General features: G+C 55.9%; 1 protein-coding gene across 4 annotated transcripts in view; it reads right to left on the reverse strand.

Annotated features, from left to right (window-relative positions):
• GDPD4 (glycerophosphodiester phosphodiesterase domain containing 4) overlaps nt 1–21,515 on the reverse strand; it is a 43,971-nt gene that overhangs the window by 19,512 nt on the left and 2,944 nt on the right. For 3 of the 4 annotated variants that reach the window (XM_064168644.1, XM_064168671.1, XM_064168662.1), the window contains exons 2-9: nt 17,322–17,408; nt 12,562–12,761; nt 10,917–11,020; nt 9,058–9,151; nt 5,135–5,194; nt 3,714–3,812; nt 2,098–2,191; nt 376–521 (exon numbers count right to left, since the gene is read on the reverse strand). In XM_064168644.1, coding sequence (XP_064024714.1) covers nt 376–521; nt 2,098–2,191; nt 3,714–3,812; nt 5,135–5,194; nt 9,058–9,151; nt 10,917–11,020; nt 12,562–12,735 — 771 coding nt within the window. In that variant the 5' untranslated portion in view covers nt 12,736–12,761; nt 17,322–17,408. The remainder of the gene's footprint in view (nt 1–375; nt 522–2,097; nt 2,192–3,713; nt 3,813–5,134; nt 5,195–9,057; nt 9,152–10,916; nt 11,021–12,561; nt 12,762–17,321; nt 17,409–21,515) is intronic. The other variant, XM_064168652.1, reaches the window with a different exon arrangement.

Raw genomic sequence — 21,515 nt, forward strand, 5'->3', positions numbered from 1 at the left:
TCTGAGGGCTGAGGCTCAAGAAGGAAGGGACAGGCTCTGCTCACTGCTCCCTGGGATAACACAAGGGGCAATGGATGTAAATTGCAGCACAGGAGGTTCCACCTCAGCATGAGGGAGAACTTCTTTACTGTAAGGGTCCCAGAGCCCTGGCACAGGCTGCCCAGAGAGACTCCTGCTCTGAAGCCTTTCCAGGCCTGTCTGGATGTATTCCTGTGCAACCTGCACTAGATTCTGTGGTCCTGCTCTGGCAGGGGAGTTGTCAGTAGTGATCTCCAGAGGTCCTTTCCACCCCCTAACATCCTGTGAGCCTGTAAACCCACAGAAGATGCTGAAGGTAGCTAAAGAAACAATGACAAACAACTTCTCCAGACCTACCATTGGTGCTCCACGGTGTCCAATGAGGGCTGGCTTTGGTCCCAGTGTCCCCATCTCTCTGATGCAAGGAGAGTACATCCCCAGGGGTATCAAGAAAAGAAAGAGAAGGATAGCCAGGTATGGACCAACAATTATCACCTGAACAACTGAAAGAATTCGAAGGAGGAAGGCTAGAGTTAATCCATGTGGTAACATTTGGGTGTACTAAGTAGCTGCTGGGCTTTGTCCCCTCCTTCCCCTTCTTGCCCAGATTTAACAGTTCCCTCCAAACAATGCAGCCCAGGACAAGCTGAGCAAAGCAGGATGTGGGCTGAGACTGAAGGGTTTGTGCTTTAATGGCATCTCACTGTGTCTTGCATCAAGACGTGGTCTTAGACCCACAGAACTTTCAGAGCCAAAAGAGACCCCAAGGATCATCAGTTCCAACCCCCCTGCCATGGGCAGGGACACCTCACACTAGATCAAGTTGCTCAGAGCCATCTTAGCCTTAAAGACCTCCAGGGATGAGGCTTCCATCACCTCCCGGAGCAATCCATTCCAGCCTCTCACCACCCTCATGCTGAAGAGCTTCTTCCTAACACCCAGTCCGAATGCATCCACTTCTAGTTTTGCTCCGTTCCCCCACTCCTGTCACTACCTGATAGCCTAAAAAGTCCCTCCCCAGCTCTCCTGTAGGCCCCCTTCAGATAATGGGAAGGCTACAATCAGGTCTCCTTGGAGCCTACTCTTCTGCAGACTGAACAACCCCAACTCTCTCAGTCTGTCTCCACAGCAGAGCAGATCCAGCTCTCTGATCATCCTTGTGGCCCTTAGAGATAATCTGGCATAGAACCAAGCAGGTTGGAAGAGAGCTCCAAGCTCAGCCAGCCCAACCTAGCACCCAGCCCTGCCCAACCAACCAGACCATGGCACTAAGTGCCCCAGCCAGGCTTGGCTGCAACACCTCCAGCCACAGCCACTCCACCACCTCCCTGGGCAGCCCATTCCAGTGCCAATCACTCTCTCTGCCAACAACTTCCTAACAACATCCAGCCTAGACCTGCCCTGCCACAGCTTCAGACTCTGTCCCCTTCTTCTCTTGCTGCTTGCCTGGCAGCAGAGCCCAACCCCACCTGGCTACAGCCTCCCTGCAGGCAGCTGCAGGCAGCAATCAGCTCTGCCCTGAGCCTCCTCTGCTGCAGGCTGCACCCCCCCAGCTCCCTCAGCCTCTCCTCACAGGGCTGTGCTCCAGGCCCCTCCCCAGCCTTGCTGCCCTGCTCCAAACACCTTCCAGCACCTCAACAGCTCTCTGCAATTCAGGAGCCCACAACTGGACACAGCACAAAAAGCAGTGGTCAGGGGTGGTGAGAGTTCTGAACATGAACATGACCAAACAATACTCATTTGGGGAGAACACCCCTGGCAGGAATTAATTACCCCTCCTAGCACTAGGTCAGAGGAGAAAAAGCCAGTCCCAGAGCCAGGCTCTTCTGCACTTGTTCCTGCAATCTGGCCTTGTCCTTACACTGGTCACACTTTTTGGAGTTGCACAGCAACTTCCCACATCATAACCCCAGGAACTGACCATAAAAGCTCTTTCCACTATCTCACCTGGCTGCTTCTGAGATGCACTAGGTTGAAGTGGACTGACTGGTCTGCAGAGCAAGCTCCTGCCCACCTGTTTGCCCCACACTGACACACATCTTTCCTTCACATAAGGAGCAGGAAGCAGAGCAACTGTACCTTTCTTGTCTGCTCTGATAGCATGAAGAGCCACGGGCCAGGACAGGAGGACCATCAGGGTTATTGCCCCTATGTGGAGGTAGGGAGCTGTGATCTGACAAAGAGAGAAAAGGATTTTAGCCAGAGGATGAAGCCTGGAGACGCTGAGAGATGTTATTGCACCTGATACTGTCTGCCCCAGACAGCTGATACCAGCATCTGCTGCTCAGAAGCAGGTTTCAGCTGTGTAAACAGAGGAGCCACCTGAGATGTCCATGCTATCTGAGATGACTTGGCAGGACTCAACTCAGACCCTACAAGAGAGTCAAGTCCTTTGGAAACAGCAGGAGGAGGCCACGTGAAGCACCTCCAAGGTCATGCTCAGCCAAAATAAAGAGCACCTGTGGAGAACCCAAAGGCTCTTGTGGCTCCTTCTGTTCATCCACCTCCTCTGGGGTCTGCAGCCTTGGTCAGTGTCTTTGTCAAGGACCTGGATGAGGGCACTGAGGGTACCCTCAGCAGGTCTGATGATGATAACAGACTGGGGGGGTGGCTGACACCCCCAGGCTGTGCTGCCATCCAACAAGAGCTGAGTGCTGGACAAAGGCTAACCACAGGAAGGTCAATGAGGACAGGTGCAGGGGCCTGCATCTGGGGAAGAGTAACAACAGGCACCAGGACAGGTTGGGGCTGCCCTGCTGGAGAGCAGCTCCCTGCAGAAGCACCTTGGAGTGCTGGTGGGCAGCAAGTGCTGCATGGGCAGCAATGTGCCCTTGTGGCCAACAGAGCCAAGGGCATCCTGGGGGGCAGCAGGAAAAGTGTGGCCAGCAGGGCTGGGGAGATTCTGCTCCCCCTCTGCTCTGCCCTGCTGAGACTTCATCTGGGATATTGTGTTTAGTTTTGGGCTCCCCAGCTCAAGAGAGACAGAGACCTGCTGGAGAGAGTCCATCAGAGAGCCAGGAGGATGAGTGGGGCACTTGATCATCTCCCCTTGCAGAGAGACTGAGAGCCCTGGGGCTGCTTAGCCTGGAGAGGAGGAGGCTGAGAGGAGATCTGAGCAATGTGCACAGAGAGCTGAGGGGTGGGGGTCAGGTGGAGGGGGCCAAGCTCTGTTGGGTGCTCAGCAGCAATCAGCCAAGGAGCAATGGATGCAAACTGGAACAGAGAAGGTTTCAGCTCAACAGGAGGAGAAACTTCTTTGGTGTGAGGGTGGCAGAGCCCTGGAGCAGGCTGCCCAGAGAGGTTGTGCAGCCTCCTCTGGAGACTTTCAAAGCCCACCTGGATGCATCTCTGTGTGGACTACCCTAGGGGACCCTGCTCTGGCAAGGAGGTTGGACTCCCTCAAGGGGAGGTTTGGGCTGGATGTGAGGAGGAAGTTGCTGGCAGAGAGAGTGATTGGCATTGGAATGGGCTGCCCAGGGAGGTGGTGGAGTGGCTGTGGCTGGAGGTGTTGCAGCCAAGCCTGGCTGGGGCACTTAGTGCCATGGTCTGGTTGGTTGGGCAGGGCTGGGTGCTAGGTTGGGCTGGCTGAGCTTGGAGCTCTCTGCCAACCTGCTTGATTCTGTGATTCTACCTTTCCCACACAGCATTTCTGGAGAGCTGCTGCTCTCTCTGGCACAGCTCCTGGCCCCTCTTACCTGGAAGGAGAGGCGCACAGTTTTCCACTGATCTCCCCAAAGGACTGACAAAATGAGGAGGGCTGTGATAGAGAAGCCAAGAACAAGAAAAGTCCCAATCTGGGGAGGCAAAGAAGATAAAAAACAGTTTCAGCATTTACAGAGAAGGGAGGTGTGTGCCCCCCACCTGACTCAGGCTTATTTAAGCATTGTGGGCTTTTAGGATGCAGGAGTGTCCTGGGGTACCCCAAATTCCTTTCTTCTTTCATTCCCTCCCCCCCTTCCAGGATCTGAAGGGGACTACAAAAAAGCTGGGGAGGGACTTTTTAGGCTGTCAGGGAGTGGCAGGAGTGGGGGAATGGAGCAAAGCTGGAGGTGGGGAGAGTGAGGCTGGAGGTGAGGAGGAAGTTGTTGAGCAGGAGAGTGGTGAGAGGCTGGACTGGGTTGCCCAGAATCATAGAATCAGGCAGGTTGGAAGAGAGCTCCAAGCTCAGCCAGCCCAACCTAGCACCCAGCCCTGCCCAACCAACCAGACCATGGCACTAAGTGCCCCAGCCAGGCTTGGCTGCAACACCTCCAGGGATGGCAAAGCCACCACCTCCCTGGGCAGCCCATTCCAGCCTCTCACCACCCTCAAGAACGCCTTGAGAACTCCTCCAGGAAGGGTGATCCTAATACATCCTCTCTAAGGGTCTGTTTCTGCCAGGTGGCACTTGTCAAACACCAGAAGTGGCATTAGGCACCAGGATGGCTTGGAAAAGCTTTGCCTTCTGCAGACAGCAGCCACTGGTTTCAGTGCTGCTGGGCTCTGCTGCAGAGCATTGTGCTGTGTCCCACATGAAAGCTTGGCTTTTACTTTCATGTTACCACATGGAGATGTGTCAAACATAGACATCTTCACCTGAGTGAGTCACTTCAGGCTGCTTTTAGCATCAGTGGAGGGAGGGAGAGGCACTTTAAGTGTGATTCATCTCCTCTCCATTTAGATGTCTATGAGCAGCTGGATGAATTGTGTCATCAAAGGGTTCATGACAGCAAAGGGAGTTTAGGTGATCAGCTCAGGTGGGTGTCTAAAGTCTTCTTAGAGCAAACAGAGTTCTGATGGGAATGAGATGCTGCTTTAGAGGGAGGTGTCCCTGCCTACGGCAGGGGGTTGGAGCTGGATGATCCTTGAGGTCCCTTCCAACCTGGACCACTCTATGATTCTGTAAGATAACATTTCCCTGTGGGAATAACATCATGAGATGTCTTATGGGAGAGAAGGAAGAGAGCCTCTCTAAAGCCTCTTCCATAACCTTTTCATAGAATCAAGCAGGTTGGAAGAGACCTCCAAGATCATCCAGTCCAACCTAGCACCCAGCCCTAGCCATGCAGAGAAACAGCACAGACCAATTGCTCTAGAGCATGGCTTAGAGTTACCAGAAAGCCCTGATTCTGCCCACCTTGTGGCTCCAGTGCAGGTACAGCTGCTGGCCTTCTGCAAGCAGGCACAGGGCTAGGACCTGGGAAACCAAGCAGAGATCATTGGCACGCTGATGAAGTCTGTTCAGTGAGGCACTGCTAGAATTGGTTTTGCCCTGAGAGGTCATTTCCCACCAGATCTTCCTGCACCACGTCAGGGCTGTCAGCAGAGCAGGGGTATGGAGAGCAGTGGGGGTTTTGCTACAGGAGTAAACGCTTCTGAAGTGGCCAAGCACATGTGGAGGCTTCCCTGCAGGATAAAAACCCCTCTCAGACAATTGGGCACTTTGGGCTACACACTTGCAATGGCTTTTCTTTGTGAGGACAAACTCTGAAAGAGAAATCATGGCCAGAGTCAACTGATCATAGAGTCAGGCAGGTTGGGAGAGAGCTCCAAGATCCTCCAGCCCAACCTAGCACCCAGCCCTGCCCAAACATAGAATCCAGCAGGTTGGAGGAGACCTCCAAGCTCATCCAGCCCAACCTGGCACCCAGCCCTGGCCAACCAACCAGACCATGGCACTAAGTGACACAGTCTCAAATTGTGCTGGGGGAGGTCTAGGCTGGATGTTGTTAGGAAGTTCCTGGCAGAGAGAGTGATTGGCATTGGAATGGGCTGCCCAGGGAGGTGGTGGAGTGGCTGTGGCTGGAGGTGTTGCAGCCAAGCCTGGCTGGGGCACTTAGTGCCATGGTCTGGTTGGTTGGGCAGGGCTGGGTGCTAGGTTGGGCTGGCTGAGCCTGGAGCTCTCTGCCAGCCTGCTTGGTTCTAGGATTCTATGATCCAGGCTTTGCTTGAACACAGTAGACATTGCTCAGATCTCCTCTCAGCCTTCTCTTCTCCAGACTAAGCAGCCTCAGGGCTCTCAGTCTCTCTCCACAGAGCAGATCCCCCACTCACCCTCCTGGCTCTCTGCTGGACTCTCTCCAGCAGGTCTCTGTCTCTCTTGAACTGAGAAGCCCCAAATTGGATACAATATTCCAGGTGTGGTCCCAGTAGGGCAGAGCAGAGGGGGAGCAGAACCTCCCCACCCTGCTGGCCACACTTTTCCTGCTGCCCCCCAGGCTGCCCTTGGCTCTGTTGGCCACAAAGGCACATTGCTGCCCATGCAGCACTTGCTGCCCACCAGCACTGCAAGGTGCTTCTGCAGGGAGCTGCTCTCCAGCAGGGCAGCCCCAACCTGTCCAGGTGCCTGCTGTTATTCCCTGCCCAGATGCAGGCCCTTGTCCTGACTGAACTTCCTGAGGTTCTATTCATAGTGGTGACACTTCTCTTCCCTTGGCTCTGATCTTATCTCACTTTTCTCTCCTCTCTCTCTCTAGCAGATAGCAGGTAATCTCCTCACCTGCTTTAAGAGCCCCTGCAGGACCCAAGTGATGTGCCTGAAGGTGTCATTAATAAATCTGTTAATCCTCTCAGTGTCAGTTTGCCTCACCTCACTCCTTGGGCATCCCTGAAGAACCTCCCCTGAACCCTTCCTCTGAGGGCAGGACTCAACAGAAGCTGCTGAGCACTTCATCAAAAGCTGGAGTGAAAGGCCAGGCTCTGGGACAGAGAAGATCTGCAAGCAGCACTGGGGTGGGGTTGATTCCTGCTTGGGTCCTTCCCTGGCAGGAGCCTGCTGGCATGAGCATTGCCTTCACAAGAGCCTGCATGTGACCACTGTGTGACCCTGAACGTTCTGAGCTGGTGGGAGCATGAATGGTGGTGCTGATTACTTTCCTCAATCCCCTTTTCCTTCAAGGCCTAAGCCTCTTTAGGTCACAGCTCTGATGATGTGAGGTCTCATGGCCCCCAGCACCCACTGCTCAACACAGCTGCCTGCAGTAATCCTGCCTAATGAGGCACCCTCAGACACTGATGCAGCCAAGCAAGGCAAGGGCCCTTAGAAATCCCCAAGGGATCTGAGTGGGTCACTTAGCCTCACAGAATGACAGAAATGGGCAGCTTGGAAAAGCCTCTCAGGACTGCCCAGGGAGGTGGTGGAGTGGCTGTGCCTGGAGGTGTTGCAGCCAAGCCTGGCTGGGGCACTTAGTGCCATGGTCTGGTTGGTTGGGCAGGGCTGGGTGCTAGGTTGGGCTGGATGAGCTTGGAGCTCTCTTCCAGCACCTCAACAGCTCTCTGCAATTCAGGAGCCCACAACTGGACACAGCACTCCAGGGGTGGCCTGAGCAGTGCTGAGCACAGGGGCAGAAGAACCTCCCTTGTCCTGCTGCCCACACTGCTCCTGAGCCAGCCCAGGATGCCATTGGCTCTGCTGCCCACCTGGGCACTGCTGCCTCAGCTTCAGCTCCTCTCTCCCAGCACCCCCAGGTGTCTAGACATTGAAGAGTGTGACCAAGGCTGAGCTCCTGGACCATACAGAATGCAAATTTCACTTCATATCCTCCATCTTCCTTTACTTTGCCCATCACCTGCCCTGGCAGCTTGTCATCATCACAACGACATGAAACTCCTCCACTACTGAGACACTGTTTGGATCCAGACAGCATGACTGAGCTGACACACCAGGCCCAGGAGTCTTTGAGCTCTGTAAGCCTGTAGATCCCATTTCTGTGCTAGCCTGATCCTGAGGTTGACTCCAGATCTACATCCTGCTGAGCTATGAGCTCAGAGGTATCTATGGCACACAGGCAACTCTGGCAAAGCTCTGAGCTACCCAAAGTAGCACAATAATCACCAAACCACCCACACCACTCCATGGTCACTGAACAACAGACACTGAGCTGCACATCCATCACCAAAACCCTTAGAATTAGACATCATTTGTCCTCCCCTGAGCTCAGTCACTCCACAGCTCTTATGACGCTATCCATTGGTGTGGGCACGGCCAAGCAGCTTGCCCTTTACATCACTTTGGGGCTTTATTGCTGACACAAGAATGAAATCAGTATTTATTTGTGCTTCACCAGAGATAAGGGACCCCAGAAACACATTGTGCCAGGGGCTGGATGAATAAAGCCAAAAGGAGCTCTCCTGCCACGAGCAATTTGCAGACAGATTATGTACTGACGCGCCAGGGAGCTGCTGAGAGGAGCTGGTTGTCTTGGTCACAAAGGTAAAGCCAGAGCCACTGCCTCACCCCCAGCTGCTGGCATTTCCAAATCAAAGCTGGAGCAGGCATAAAAAAGGATGTGGGCTCTTGTCCTCCTAGGTTAAGAGGCCTGTTATACCTCCTGGCTTGCCCCCACCCTTCTGCTGATGGGGGAAGCAAGGGCTGGCTGAGCTTGGAGCTCTCTTCCAGCACCTCAACAGCTCTCTGCAATTCAGGAGCTCACAACTGGACACAGCACTGCAGGGGTGGCCTGAGCAGTGCTGAGCACAGGGGCACAAGAACCTCCCTTGTCCTGCTGCCCACACTGCTCCTGAGCCAGCCCAGGATGCCATTGGCTCTGCTGTCCACCTGGGCACTGCTGCCTCAGCTTCAGCTCCTCTCTCCCAGCACCCCCAGGGCCCTCTCTGCCTGGCTGCTCTCAGCCACTCTGCCCCCAGCCTGCAGCACTGCTTGGGGTTGTTGTGGCCAAAGTGTAGAACCCTGCCCTTGGCCTTGTTCAATCTCATCCCATTGGCCTCTGCCCATCCATCCAGCCTGGTCAGGTCCCTCTGCAGGGCTCTGCTACCCTCCAACAGCTCCACAGCTGCTCCTAGCTTGGTGCCATCTGCAAACTGACTGCTGCTGGACTCAATCCCCTGCTCCAGATCATCTATAAAGATACTTAACAGGACCAGACCCAGCACTGATCCCTGGGGTACTGTAAACATTGTTCTGTTCCAAATCTTCCCCAGGGATCCACTGAGGATCAGATGTGGGGCTAGGCTGAGCTTGGGTCTGACACACTAAAGCCATCTCTGTGTTTCCTTTTTAGGACAGCAAACCATGGTTGGCTTACAAGGGCCACTACTTACCAATAGCAATGTGATGTACATGAAGAGGATGGCAGCCACAATCAGGAGGACAAGAGACCAGAGGAACCAGAAGCCCAGGTTCCCATAGTTATACCTGAAAAGCAATAAAGTATCATGCTAAGGTTCACCTTTAGCCCATGGAGTGGAGGGGAACAGCAGCTTTGTTCCCTGAAGTGTTGGAATAGTGAAAGCAATGAAACAAAAGGGGAGACACAACCTACCCTGTAACCCAGGGAAGTGGTTAAGAGCTTCCACCCACCCCAATCTATGATGCATGAACCACCCCAGTGGTGAAAGAGAGGACCCAAGTGATGGTCTTGCTGCAGAGAGCTCCCAGGTTGACCATGAGAAACAGCATCTTATCATAGAACCATAGAATCAGGCAGGCTGGAAGAGAGCTCCAGGCTCAGCCAGCCCAACCTAGCACCCAGCCCTGCCCAACCAACCAGACCATGGCACTAAGTGCCCCAGCCAGGCTTGGCTGCAACACCTCCAGCCACGGCCACTCCGCCACCTCCCTGGGCAGCCCATTCCAATGCCAATCACTCTCTCTGACAGCAACTTCCTAACAACATCCAGCCTAGACCTGCCCTGCCACAGCTTCAGACTCTGTCCCCTTCTTCTCTTGCTGCTTGCCTGGCAGCAGAGCCCAACCCCACCTGGCTACAGCCTCCCTGCAGGCAGCTGCAGGCAGCAATCAGCTCTGCCCTGAGCCTCCTCTGCTGCAGGCTGCACACCCCCAGCTCCCTCAGCCTCTCCTCACAGGGCTCTGCTCCAGGCCCCTCCCCAGCCTTGCTGCCCTGTTCCAAACACCTTCCAGCACCTCAACAGCTCTCTGCAATTCAGGAGCCCAGAGCTGGACACAGCACTCCAGGGGTGGCCTGAGCAGTGCTGAGCACAGGGGCACAAGAACCTCCCTTGTCCTGCTGCCCACACTGCTCCTGAGCCAGCCCAGGATGCCATTGGCTCTGCTGCCCACCTGGGCACTGCTGCCTCAGCTTCAGCTCATCTCTCCCAGCACCCCCAGCTCCCTCTCAGCCACTCTGGCCCCAGCCTGTAGCACTGCTTGGGGTTGTTGCTGCAGGCAAGGTAGCCTGAGGACAAAGCAAGATGAGAAGACTCAGGCCAACAGGCCACCTTGCCTGCCTCTGGCTGTGTAGGGTAGATGACAAAAAGGAGACCTGAGTGGAGGTTTGAGGAAGAACACAGCAGAGAGCTGCAGAGAGAGTTCAAGGACAGAGAGAGAGAAAGAGAGGAGCTTTTGTTGCACCCCAAGGCGCAGTAAGGGTGAAGCACATCACAGAATGGTTCAGGTTGGAAGGGACCTCAAAGCTCAGCCAGTTCCAACCCCCTGTCTTAGGCAAGGACACCTCCCACTAGAACAGGTTGCTTAAGCCCCCTCCAACCTGGCCTTGAACACCTCATTTGGTGAAGCTCATCTGGTTCCTCTGTGCCCAGCTCTGTCTGCCCAGGTCTGGCTGGATGGCAGCACAGCCTGCAGCTGTCTCAGCCAAGCCTCCCAGTTTGGTGCCATCAGCAAACCTGCTGAGCAGACTCTGTCTGTCTGTGCTCTCATCAGTGTCAGTGATGAAGATGTTGAACAGGACTGGAGCCAGCACTGATCCCTGAGGGACTCCACAGGTTAGAGCTCTCCAGCTGGACCTAGCACCACTGACCACCACTCTCTGAACTCTATCTTGTAACCAGTTCCTAATCCACCTCACTGCCTGCTCTTCCTGGGCTTGCTCACTAGAATATCATGCTGCAGCCCTGCAGCTGCTGAAGAGGATCCTGCCCACTCCCCAGCTACCCTGGAGACCTTCCTGGAGAAAGGGAGAGCTGGAAAAAATATTACTTACCAGTCAAAGTTATTGTAGTCATTTTTTGCTTCCCCCCACATGTACAGAAAGACAAGGGAGAAGCAGAAAGCTCCAACAAGCAGTGGGAAGAACACACATTCCCTCTGGAAAAGGAAAGGAGGGACAAGTGGTCAGAGCCCTCTCTACCCCAAAACACTCAAAGATGAATCCTAGATTGTCAGGGCTGGAAGGCACCTCAAGGATCATCTATCTCCAACCCCACTGCCACAGGCAGGGACACCTCACACTAGATCAGGTTGCTCAGAGCCACATCCAGCCTGGACTTAAAGACCTCCAGGGATGAGGCTTTCACTACCTCCCTGGGCAGCCTGCTCGAGTGTCTCACCACCCTCATGGGGAAGAACTTCTTCCTCCCATCCGATTTGAATGTCCTCCACTTCTGGTTTCACTCCATTCAAATGGAACTGTCCCTAACACACAGGGCTGGGTGTGGGAGCTCCTGAAGTAGATATGGAGAGAACTTAGAGGATCACTGAATTGTCTTGGCTGGAAAAGACCTCTAAGATCATCAGCTCCAACCTTCAACCTAACACCACCATAGCCATAACCCCCTGTCCCAAAGACCCATGTCCAGGTGTCTCTGGAATGCCTCCAGGGATGGTGACTCCACCACCTCCCTGAGCAGCCTAGCCCCATGCCTGACCACTCCTGCAGGAAAGAATTTCTTTGTCAGCTCCAATCTAATCTCCCCTGGAACAATTCCAGGCCATTTCCTTTCATCCTATTACCTGACACTAGAATCACAGAATCAGCCAGGCTGGAAGAGAGCTCCAAGCTCCTCCAGCCCAACCTAGCACCCAGCCCTGCCCAACCAACCAGACCATGGCACTAAGTGCCCCAGCCAGGCTTGGCTGCAACACCTCCAGCCACGGCCACTCCACCACCTCCCTGGGCAGCCCATTCCAATGCCAATCACTCTCTCTGCCAGGAACTTCCTAACAACATCCAGCCTAGACCTGCCCTGCCACAGCTTCAGACTCTGTCCCCTTCTTCTCTTGCTGCTTGCCTGGCAGCAGAGCCCAACCCCACCTGGCTACAGCCTCCCTGCAGGCAGCTGCAGGCAGCAATCAGCTCTGCCCTGAGCCTCCTCTGCTGCAGGCTGCACCCCCCCAGCTCCCTCAGCCTCTCCTCACAGGGCTGTGCTCCAGGCCCCTCCCCAGCCTTGCTGCCCTGCTCCAAACACCTTCCAGCACCTCAACAGCTCTCTGCAATTCAGGAGCCCACAACTGGACACAGCACTCAAGCTGTGGCCTGAGCAGTGCTGAGCACAGGGGCACAAGAACCTCCCTTGTCCTGCTGCCCACACTGCTCCTGAGCCAGCCCAGGATGCCATTGGCTCTGCTGCCCACCTGGGCACTGCTGCCTCAGCTTCAGCTCCTCTCTGCCAGCACCTCCAGGGCCCTCTCTGCCTGGCTGCTCTCAGCCACTCTGGCCCCATCCTGTAGCACTGCTTGGGGTTGCTGTGGCCAAAGTGCAGAACCCTGCCCTTGGCCTTGTTCAGTCTCATCCCATGGCCTCTGCTGTGCCCCCCATGCTGTTGCTGATCGCATGGCTCCCAGGGCACAGCTCTGGCACCAAGCACTCTGCAGCTCGCACAGGCGCTGCTGGCTCAGGGCTACGTTACCGTCTTGCAGCAGCACTTCCCGGGCTCGCTCCTGCGGCGCTGGTACCTCCTCCAGCGGCAGCTGTAGAGCCCAGCCAGGCAGGACACCAAGGGCTGGTGCTCGTAGCGCTGCAGCAGGCGCCGCCGCACCACCCTCAGCTTCCCCAGCTTCAGCCTGCTCGAACTGGTCTCCATCCGAGTGCCTTTAGCTCATCTTCCTCCTGAAAGCAGAGCTGTGTTTGAGGGGAAGGCAGGAGCCCTGCTCTCCTCTGGTAAGCTTCTCCTCCCCTATGAGGACAGACTGAAAGAATCATGGAATCACAGAATCAAGCAGGTTGGCAGAGAGCTCCAAGCTCAGCCAGCCCAACCTAGCACCCAGCCCTGCCCAACCAACCAGACCATGGCACTAAGTGCCCCAGCCAGGCTTGGCTGCAACACCTCCAGGCACAGCCACTCCACCACCTCCCTGGGCAGCCCATTCCAGTGCCAATCACTCTGGAAAAGAGAGTTGGGGCTGCTCAGTCTGGAGCAGAGGAGGCTCCCAGGGGACCTTCTTGTGGCCTTGAAGGGGGCCTGCAAAAATAGCTGGGGAGGGAGTTTGGAGGGTGTGAGGGAGTGTCAGGAGTGGGGGGGGATGGAGCAAAGGTGGAGGTGGGGAGAGTGAGGCTGGAGGTGAGGAGGAAGTTGTTGAGCAGGAGAGTGGTGAGAGGCTGGAGTGGGTTGCCCAGGGAGGTGGTTGAGGCCCCATGGCTGGAGGTGTTTGAGGCCAGGCTGGCTGAGGCTGTGTGCAGCCTGCTCTAGGGTAGGGTGTCCCTGGGCATGGCAGGGGGTTGGCACTGGCTGCTCCTTGTGCTCCCTTCCAGCCCTGACTGGTTCTGTGAGTCTATTTTCTCTTGTCCTAACACCTGCTACTGGGGAGAAGACACCAACACCCACCTGGCCCCAACCTCCTTCCAGGCAGCTGTAGAGAATGAGGAGGTCTCTTCTGTGTGTCCCTTTCTCCAGGCACTCTTCACAAGCCTTCTGCTCTGCACCCTTCACCAGGTCCACTGCCCTTCTCTGGACACTCTCCAGCACCTCAATGTCTTCCTTGCAGTGAAAGCCCCAAACCTGAACCCAGTCCTCAAGGTGCAGCCTCACCAGTGCAGAGCACAGGAGATCAATCACTCCCCTGGTCCTGCTGGCCACACATCCTGATCCAAGCCAGGATGTTGCTGGCACAACCAAAGTGAGATGAAATGATGCTCCCCACCCTTCACGTGGTCAGCAGGAGAAGGGAAGAATTTGGTCCCTGCCATGCTTGTGGCCACACAACACCACCAGCAGCTGTGCTCAGCTCAGCCCCATGCAGCTCACAGGGGCACAGCCCAGGGCTTTGCCCTTGGGTGGCCCACAGCCTTCCAAGAAATCACTCTGCCACCAGTGAAAAGCCACCACGAGGGGGGCAAGGAAAAGTGCTGCCATGCCTGAAAGCCTGCCTGGGGGGGGAGAAGGAGGAAGAAAGCCCTTCAGGGGAAGAAGAAAAAACCCAAACCCAACAAAAACCAAAACGAAAGAGCTCAGAAAGGGAGGAAATATTTCTTTGAAGCTAAATCCAGCTTTGTGCAGGTCAGCGTGCCCTGGCTTGGGTCCTTCTCTGCTCCTCTGAATGCCTGAGCAGCATTTGCTGCCCTGCTGCCAAGGGGAGATGAAGAGATTTGGGGCTCAGCTTGGGGGGGGAGACGACCTGCTCTGGCCTCCCAGCCCATGCTGCTGCCACAAACATTGTCTCCAAGGGAAGACTTTTGTCATCCAAGGGTGGGAGGGGAGGAAGAAAAGAGGCTTCGGATCACGCAGCTCTGCCCAGCAGCTCTGCAGAGCTCCCATTCAAGGCGCACAAAGGAGAGGGGCCCAAGGCGGCCCCCGCGGCGAAGCCCCCAGCGCTGCCCCTCCTCCACAGGGCAGCCCTTGGAGCAAAACAGCCCTGGAAGGGGGGAGGAGAAGGGGGAGAAGGACATCTTCCATGCCACCAGGCAGAGGTTGCTCTGTTCAGGCAGGTACAGCATCCAAAGCTGGCCCATGTTTGGACTCTGTGCTCTTGGAGGTCATTTCCATGCTAGGCAGCTCTGAGATGCAGGGGTGGGAGTCTGTTGTGTGCCATAAGGAGGTTGTCCTGCTGCTCCCTGAGGAAAATCCTTTCTAGCTCATTAACCACCACCATAAGCCATCTCAGAAAACCTTTGAACCCACTTCAGAGGGTAGTCTGGCACACACGAGATCCTTGTGCAAACCTCCTGACCTAGCACCAAAAGCTGAGAGCAGCAAAGTTGTCACCCAGAACAGAGACACTCAGGTTGGAACAGAGCCTCAAGGCCACCAAGTCCAACCCTACTCCACAAGGTTCACCCTAAACCATAGCCACAAGGAACACATCCAGAGGACTTTCAAACACACCCAGGGTTGGTGACTCCATCACCTTCCTGCCCAGCACATTCCAGTGCCTGACCACTCCTGCTAGAATCACAGAACCAAGCAGGTTGGAAGAGAGCTCCAAGCTCAGCCAGCCCAACCTAGCACCCAGCCCTGCCCAACCAACCAGACCATGGCACTAAGTGCCCCAGCCAGGCTTGGCTGCAACACCTCCAGCCACAGCCACTCCACCACCTCCCTGGGCAGCCCATTCCAATGCCAATCACTCTCTCTGCCAGGAGCTTCCTCCTCACATCCAGCCTAGACCTGCCCTGCCACAGCTTCAGACTCTGTCCCCTTCTTCTCTTGCTGCTTGCCTGGCAGCAGAGCCCAACCCCACCTGGCTACAGCCTCCCTGCAGGCAGCTGCAGGCAGCAATCAGCTCTGCCCTGAGCCTCCTCTGCTGCAGGCTGCACCCCCCCAGCTCCCTCAGCCTCTCCTCACAGGGCTCTGCTCCAGGCCCCTCCCCAGCCTTGCTGCCCTGCTCCAAACACCTTCCAGCACCTCAACAGCTCTCTGCAATTCAGGAGCCCACAACTGGACACAGCACTGCAGGGGTGGCCTGAGCAGTGCTGAGCACAGGGGCACAAGAACCTCCCTTGTCCTGCTGCCCACACTGCTCCTGAGCCAGCCCAGGATGCCATTGGCTCTGCTGCCCACCTGGGCACTGCTGCCTCCTCTTCAGCTGCTCTCTCCCAGCACCCTCTCTGCCTGCCTGGTCTCAGCCACTCTGGCCCCAGCCTGTAGTGCTGCTTGGGGTTGCTGTGGCCAAAGTGTAGAACCCTGCCCTTGATAGCTGCAGACAGCAATGAGCTCTGCCCTGAGCCTCCTCTTCTGCAGGCTGCACACCCCCAGCTCCATCAGCCTCACATGGCTTCCATGCAGTCCTACCCACAGGACCATCTGGGGTCCCCATGACTGCTTCCTGTAACTCTTTATGGACAATTTCTGTGGCAACAGGCACAGATCCAGAGCCAAGTTGGGGACAGTCCCCTGGCAGTGGTGGCCTTGGACTCTCCATGCTGCTGGCAGACCTGTCAGAAAGTGCTTGCTGGGAAAAGATGCTTGCTGGGCTGGAAGGAAGCAGAACATCATCTGCAGGTGAGAAGGGCATTAACCTTGTCATCAGAAGTGCTACCAGGACACGTGTCAGGAGAGCCTGAATGAGACATCAGCGGCTGGCTCCTGGCACTGAGCCCATGCATGTTCGTCACTGCCAGCTGGAACTGCAGAGTCCTCCTGCCCTGACCCCATCTGTGATTCAGGGCTGCCTTGCAGCACAGGGGCAGCTAAACTGAGCAGGAAAAAACCTGAGCAGGGCAAGGTTCATCACATGCTTGGTGGTGCCTGACCCTCCCTGACCCCGGGAAATACTTTCCTCATCTCATTAGCTGCCATCAGCCTCCTCTGAGCTGTCCTGTGGGTGGCTCTTCCCACCTGGATGCATTCCCCATTTGGAGTATCCTAGGGGATCCTGCTTTGGCAGGGGGGTTGGACTCAATCATCTCTGGAAGTCCCTTCCAACCTCTAAGGTTCAGTGACCAACAGGTTCTGCACCACTTGAGGAGGTGGTGGAGTGGCCGTGGCTGGAGGTGTTGCAGCCAAGCCTGGCTGGGGCACTTAGTGCCATGGTCTGGTTGGTTGGGCAGGGCTGGGTGCTAGGCTGGGCTGGCTGAGCCTGGAGCTCTCTTCCAGCCTGGCTGATTCTGTGATTCTATTGGAATCTTCCCTGCAAAGTCTCAAAGCACTGGAAGAGGCTCCTCAGGGAGGTGGCTGCATCCCCATCCCTGGAGGTGTTTAAATGCTGCAGAGATGTGGTGCTGAGGGCCATGGTTCAGCACCAGCCTTGGCAGAGGTGGAGAATGTTTGGACTCAAAGACCTTCCAGGTCTTGTCCAACAGAAACTCTTCTATGCCTGGTGTCATTCACCTGCACTTCTGGCATGGATTTGGGCTTTACTAGACCAGAACTTCTTGACAGCTTTGTAGGGAATGAAAGCACTTAGGAGAAAGCCACCAGAGCCCCACACAACCTTTCTGACTGCTCCAAGGCCTGAGTCAGTTACATCCAGCATGGAGCAGAGGTTAATCAGTAGCAAACACATCTTAAGGACTAAGGAGCCTTTCAAAAAGCAACTGCCCCTGCCAGTTTCCTCCCTCCTTCCTTTTCTCAAGTGTCTTTTATTCCTCCAACCTGGAGACCTTCCAAAATAAGTTCAAGTGATTAAGAGCAGATGCTGAAAGGATCAGGCTGAATCAGTGGTGGCAGCCAGGGCTGCAGGGGCAGAGAGAACCAGACCCAGAATGGTCACAGAGCCTTGGTGCTGTACAAACCTCTCCTTGATTGAAAAGCTTCCAGGGGCTTCTAGATGAAATAAAGCAGATGGAGGGTGGCGAAATCAGGAATTCCTCAGGTTTGTGCTGCAGAAGAGAGGAAATGAAGCAAGGGAGTGAGGAAGGGACTGGGCTCCAAAGCATTTCCACACAAGAAATCAGACTCCAGTTGGAGTGTGCAGTGATAGAACCATCGAATGTATGATGGAATCACCAGCTGCAGGGGGCTACAAAACAGCTGGGGAGGGACACTGGAGGCTGCCAGGGAGTGTCAGGAGTGGGGGGTATGGAGCAAAGGTGGAGGTGGGGAGAGTGAGGCTGGAGGGGAGGAGGAAGTTGCTGAGCAGGAGAGTGGTGAGAGGCTGGACTGGGTTGCCCAGGGAGGTGGTTGAGGCCCCATGGCTGGAGGTGTTTGAGGCCAGGCTGGCTGAGGCTGTGTGCAGCCTGCTCTAGGGTAGGGTGTCCCTGGGCATGGCAGGGGGTTGGCACTGGCTGATCCTTGTGCTCCCTTCCAGCCCTGACTGATTCTATGATTCCATGAAATGGTTTGGGTTAGGAGAGAACTTTAGATGTCATCTAGTCCAACCCCCTTGCAGTCAGCAGGGACATCTTGAACCATAGAATCAGGCAGGTTGGCAGAGAGCTCCAAGCTCAGCCAGCCCAACCTAGCACCCAGCCCTGCCCAACCAACCAGACCATGGCACTAAGTGCCCCAGCCAGGCTTGGCTGCAACACCTCCAGCCACAGCCACTCCACCACCTCCCTGGGCAGCCCATTCCAATGCCAATCACTCTCTCTGCCAGCAACTTCCTAACAACATCCAGCCTAGACCTGCCCTGCCACAGCTTCAGACTCTGTCCCCTTCTTCTCTTGCTGCTTGCCTGGCAGCAGAGCCCAACCCCACCTGGCTACAGCCTCCCTGCAGGCAGCTGCAGACAGCAATGAGCTCTGCCCTGAGCCTCCTCTGCTGCAGGCTGCACCCCCCCAGCTCCCTCAGCCTCTCCTCACAGGGCTTCTTGCCCTATGTCATCTTTCCACAGAAGCATTAAGTAAAGTTGCCCAGGGAGGTGGTGGAGTGGCTGTGGCTGGAGGTGTTGCAGCCAAGCCTGGCTGGGGCACTTAGTGCCATGGTCTGGTTGGTTGGGCAGGGCTGGGTGCTAGGTTGGGCTGGATGAGCTTGGAGCTCTCTTCCAACATGGTTGATTCTAGTACCCAGATTCTATGTCAAGCACTGATGTGCTGTGATGGCCACAAGAGCCTTCCCTAGGCACCAGCCCTGCAGAAGATGGCTCTTCTCAGAGCCATGGAATCAGAATCAGAGAATCAGTCAGGGTTGGAAGGGACCACAAGGATCATCTAGTTCCAACCCCCCTGCCATGGGGCAGGGAACCCCTCTTCTTCTCTGTCTTGCAACTGTACCACTTGCACTCACCCAGCCTACAGCTGCCCATCACCTGAGAGCACCTAGAGCAGGAGCATGCAGAGTAGGGCAGAAAGCAGATGCTCATCATGCTTAGCATCATCCCTAGGGATGCCATGAAGGCTTGGAAGGCAAAGAATGGCCAAAGAATGGAGAATAGGGTCAGTATGAGTCATGAGCATGGGCATCTTCCATCTGCTCAACCCTCTAGAGGGTCACACTTCCCTCTCCCTTCCTTCAACCTGGAGGGGACAGAAAAGCGTTGGCAGCAGCTGCCACTCTCCTGCTGGTGGGGAGAGCCACAGGGAGGGGCCACAGGCCAAGCCCAAACACTGCCAGCTGAGTTCCTGCAAACTGCCTTTGTCTCAGCCACCAAAAAGCAGCCAGCCACAGGTCCTCCCAGGGGCACAGGACGTGAGAGGCTGGAAGGGACCTCCAGAGATCATCCAGCCCAACCCCATGCTGCCAGAGCAGGACCATGGAACCTGGCTCAGGGCACACAGGAGCACATCCAGACAGGACTTGAAAGGCTCCAGAGAAGGAGACTCCACAACCTCTCTGGGCAGCCTGTGCCAGGGCTCTGGGACCCTTCCAGGCAAGAAGTTCTTCATGTAGAGGTGGAACTTCCTCTGCTGTGGTTTACAACCATTGCTCCTTGGCCTGTCACAGGGCACAGCTGAGCAGAGTTTGTCCCCTCCCTCTTGACCCCCACCCCTCAGGTATTGATCAGCATTGATCAGATCCCCTCTCAGCCTTCTCTCCACCAGACCTAACAGCCCCAGGTGCCTCAGCCTCTCCTCACAGGGCACTGCTCCAGCCCCCTTCATCATTGTAGCCCACCCTTGGACTCTCTAGAGCAGATCCCTGTCCCAGCAGTGTGAGCAGCATCCAGCACATGGAGAGCAGGGTAAGGACAAGCTGCTGAAGAGATGAGCACCTGCAGGCAGCCAGCTCAGCTCTCTCCAGTCAGGTTTCCATAGCTGGAGCAGATGTTGCAAGAGGAAGCTAAACCCATGCTGCCCTCAGGGCTCATCCTGCCATAAACAGCAGAGTCCAGGGTGCAGCAAAGGTCATGTCCTCAAGCTGGCTCTGCCCACACTGCCTCTTTTTCTTTCCTTCCAGGGAGATCTGAAACCCAAACAATCTCCCCAACTTCTTATCTGCTTTGGGAAAAAACCCAACAAACAATTTCAGGACCCTCAGTGCCCAGTTCTGGGCTCATCAGTTCAAGAGAGACAAGGACCTGCTCAGGGTTGCCCAGCAGAGGCTACAAAGACACTCAGGGGATTGGAGCATCTTATGAGGACAGGCAGAGAGATCTGGGCCTGGAAAAGAGGAAACTGAGAGCATCTTCTTAATGCTGATGGATGTCTAAAGGATGGGAGGCAAGAAAATGGGGCCAGGCTCTTCTCAGTGGTGCCCAGTGACAGGGCAAGGGGCAATGGGCACAAACTGGAAGGCAGAAAGCTCCATCTGAACACGAGGGGGAGAAGTGCTTTACAGTGAGAGTGACAGCACTGGACCAGGCTGCCCTGAGAGGCTGTGGAGTCTCCCTCACTGGAGACTTCCAAAACTCACCTGGACATGATCCTCTGCAACCTGCTTTAGGTGATCCTGTCTGAGCAGAGGGATTGGACCAGAGGATCTCCAGAGGTCCCTACCCAGCCCCCCACCAGTCTGTAATTCATCACACCCCACAGGGAGCTCTGGGGCAGTCCTACAAGCCAAACACAGCTTGTAGGTACATGAGGTACAGACCTCCTTCTTCAAAACCTGGGGTCAGGTTTGGACCACAGCCAGGCTGGCACTGCACACACAATGCTGCAGTCTGCAAGGAGGTAGCTGAGGCCCCAGCCCTGGAGATATTCAAAGTGAGGCTCAACAGGGCACTGGGCAACCTGATCCACTTGAGGATGCTCCTGCTGACTGCAGGGGAGGGTTGGATTGAGTCCAGCATCAGTAAGTGTGGAGATGACACCAAGCTAGGAGCTGCTGTGGAGCTGTTGAAGGGTAGCAGAGCCCTGCAGAGGGACCTGGCCAGGCTGGATGGGTGGGCAGAGGCCAAGGGGATGAGACTGAAGAAGGCCAAGTGCAGGGTTCTGCACTTTGGCCACAACAACCCCAAGCAGCACTGCAGGCTGGGGCCAGAGTGGCTGAGAGCAGCCAGGCAGAGAGGGAGCTGGGGGTGCTGGGAGAGATGAGCTGAAGCTGAGGCAGCAGTGCCCAGGTGGGCAGCAGAGCCAATGGCATCCTGGGCTGGCTCAGGAGCAGTGTGGGCAGCAGGACAAGGGAGGTTCTTGTGCCCCTGTGCTCAGCACTGCTCAGGCCACCCCTGCAGTGCTGTGTCCAGCTCTGGGCTCCTGAATTGCAGAGAGCTGTTGAGGTGCTGGAAGGTGTTTGGAGCAGGGCAGCAAGGCTGGGGAGGGGCCTGGAGCACAGCCCTGTGAGGAGAGGCTGAGGGAGCTGGGGGTGTGCAGCCTGCAGCAGAGGAGGCTCAGGGCAGAGCTCATTGCTGCCTGCAGCTGCCTGCAGGGAGGCTGGAGCCAGGTGGGGTTGGGCTCTGCTGCCAGGCAAGCAGCAAGAGAAGAAGGGGACAGAGTCTGAAGCTGTGCCAGGGCAGGTCTAGGCTGGATGTGAGGAAGCAGTTCCTGGCAGAGAGAGTGATTGGCATTGGAATGGGCTGCCCAGGGAGGTGGTGGAGTGGCTGTGGCTGGAGGTGTTGCAGCCATGCCTGGCTGGGGCACTTAGTGCCATGGTCTGGTTGGTTGGGCAGG

The sequence above is a fragment of the Pogoniulus pusillus genome, chromosome 3 (assembly GCF_015220805.1).
Source record: "Pogoniulus pusillus isolate bPogPus1 chromosome 3, bPogPus1.pri, whole genome shotgun sequence".
Taxonomy (NCBI): domain Eukaryota; kingdom Metazoa; phylum Chordata; class Aves; order Piciformes; family Lybiidae; genus Pogoniulus; species Pogoniulus pusillus.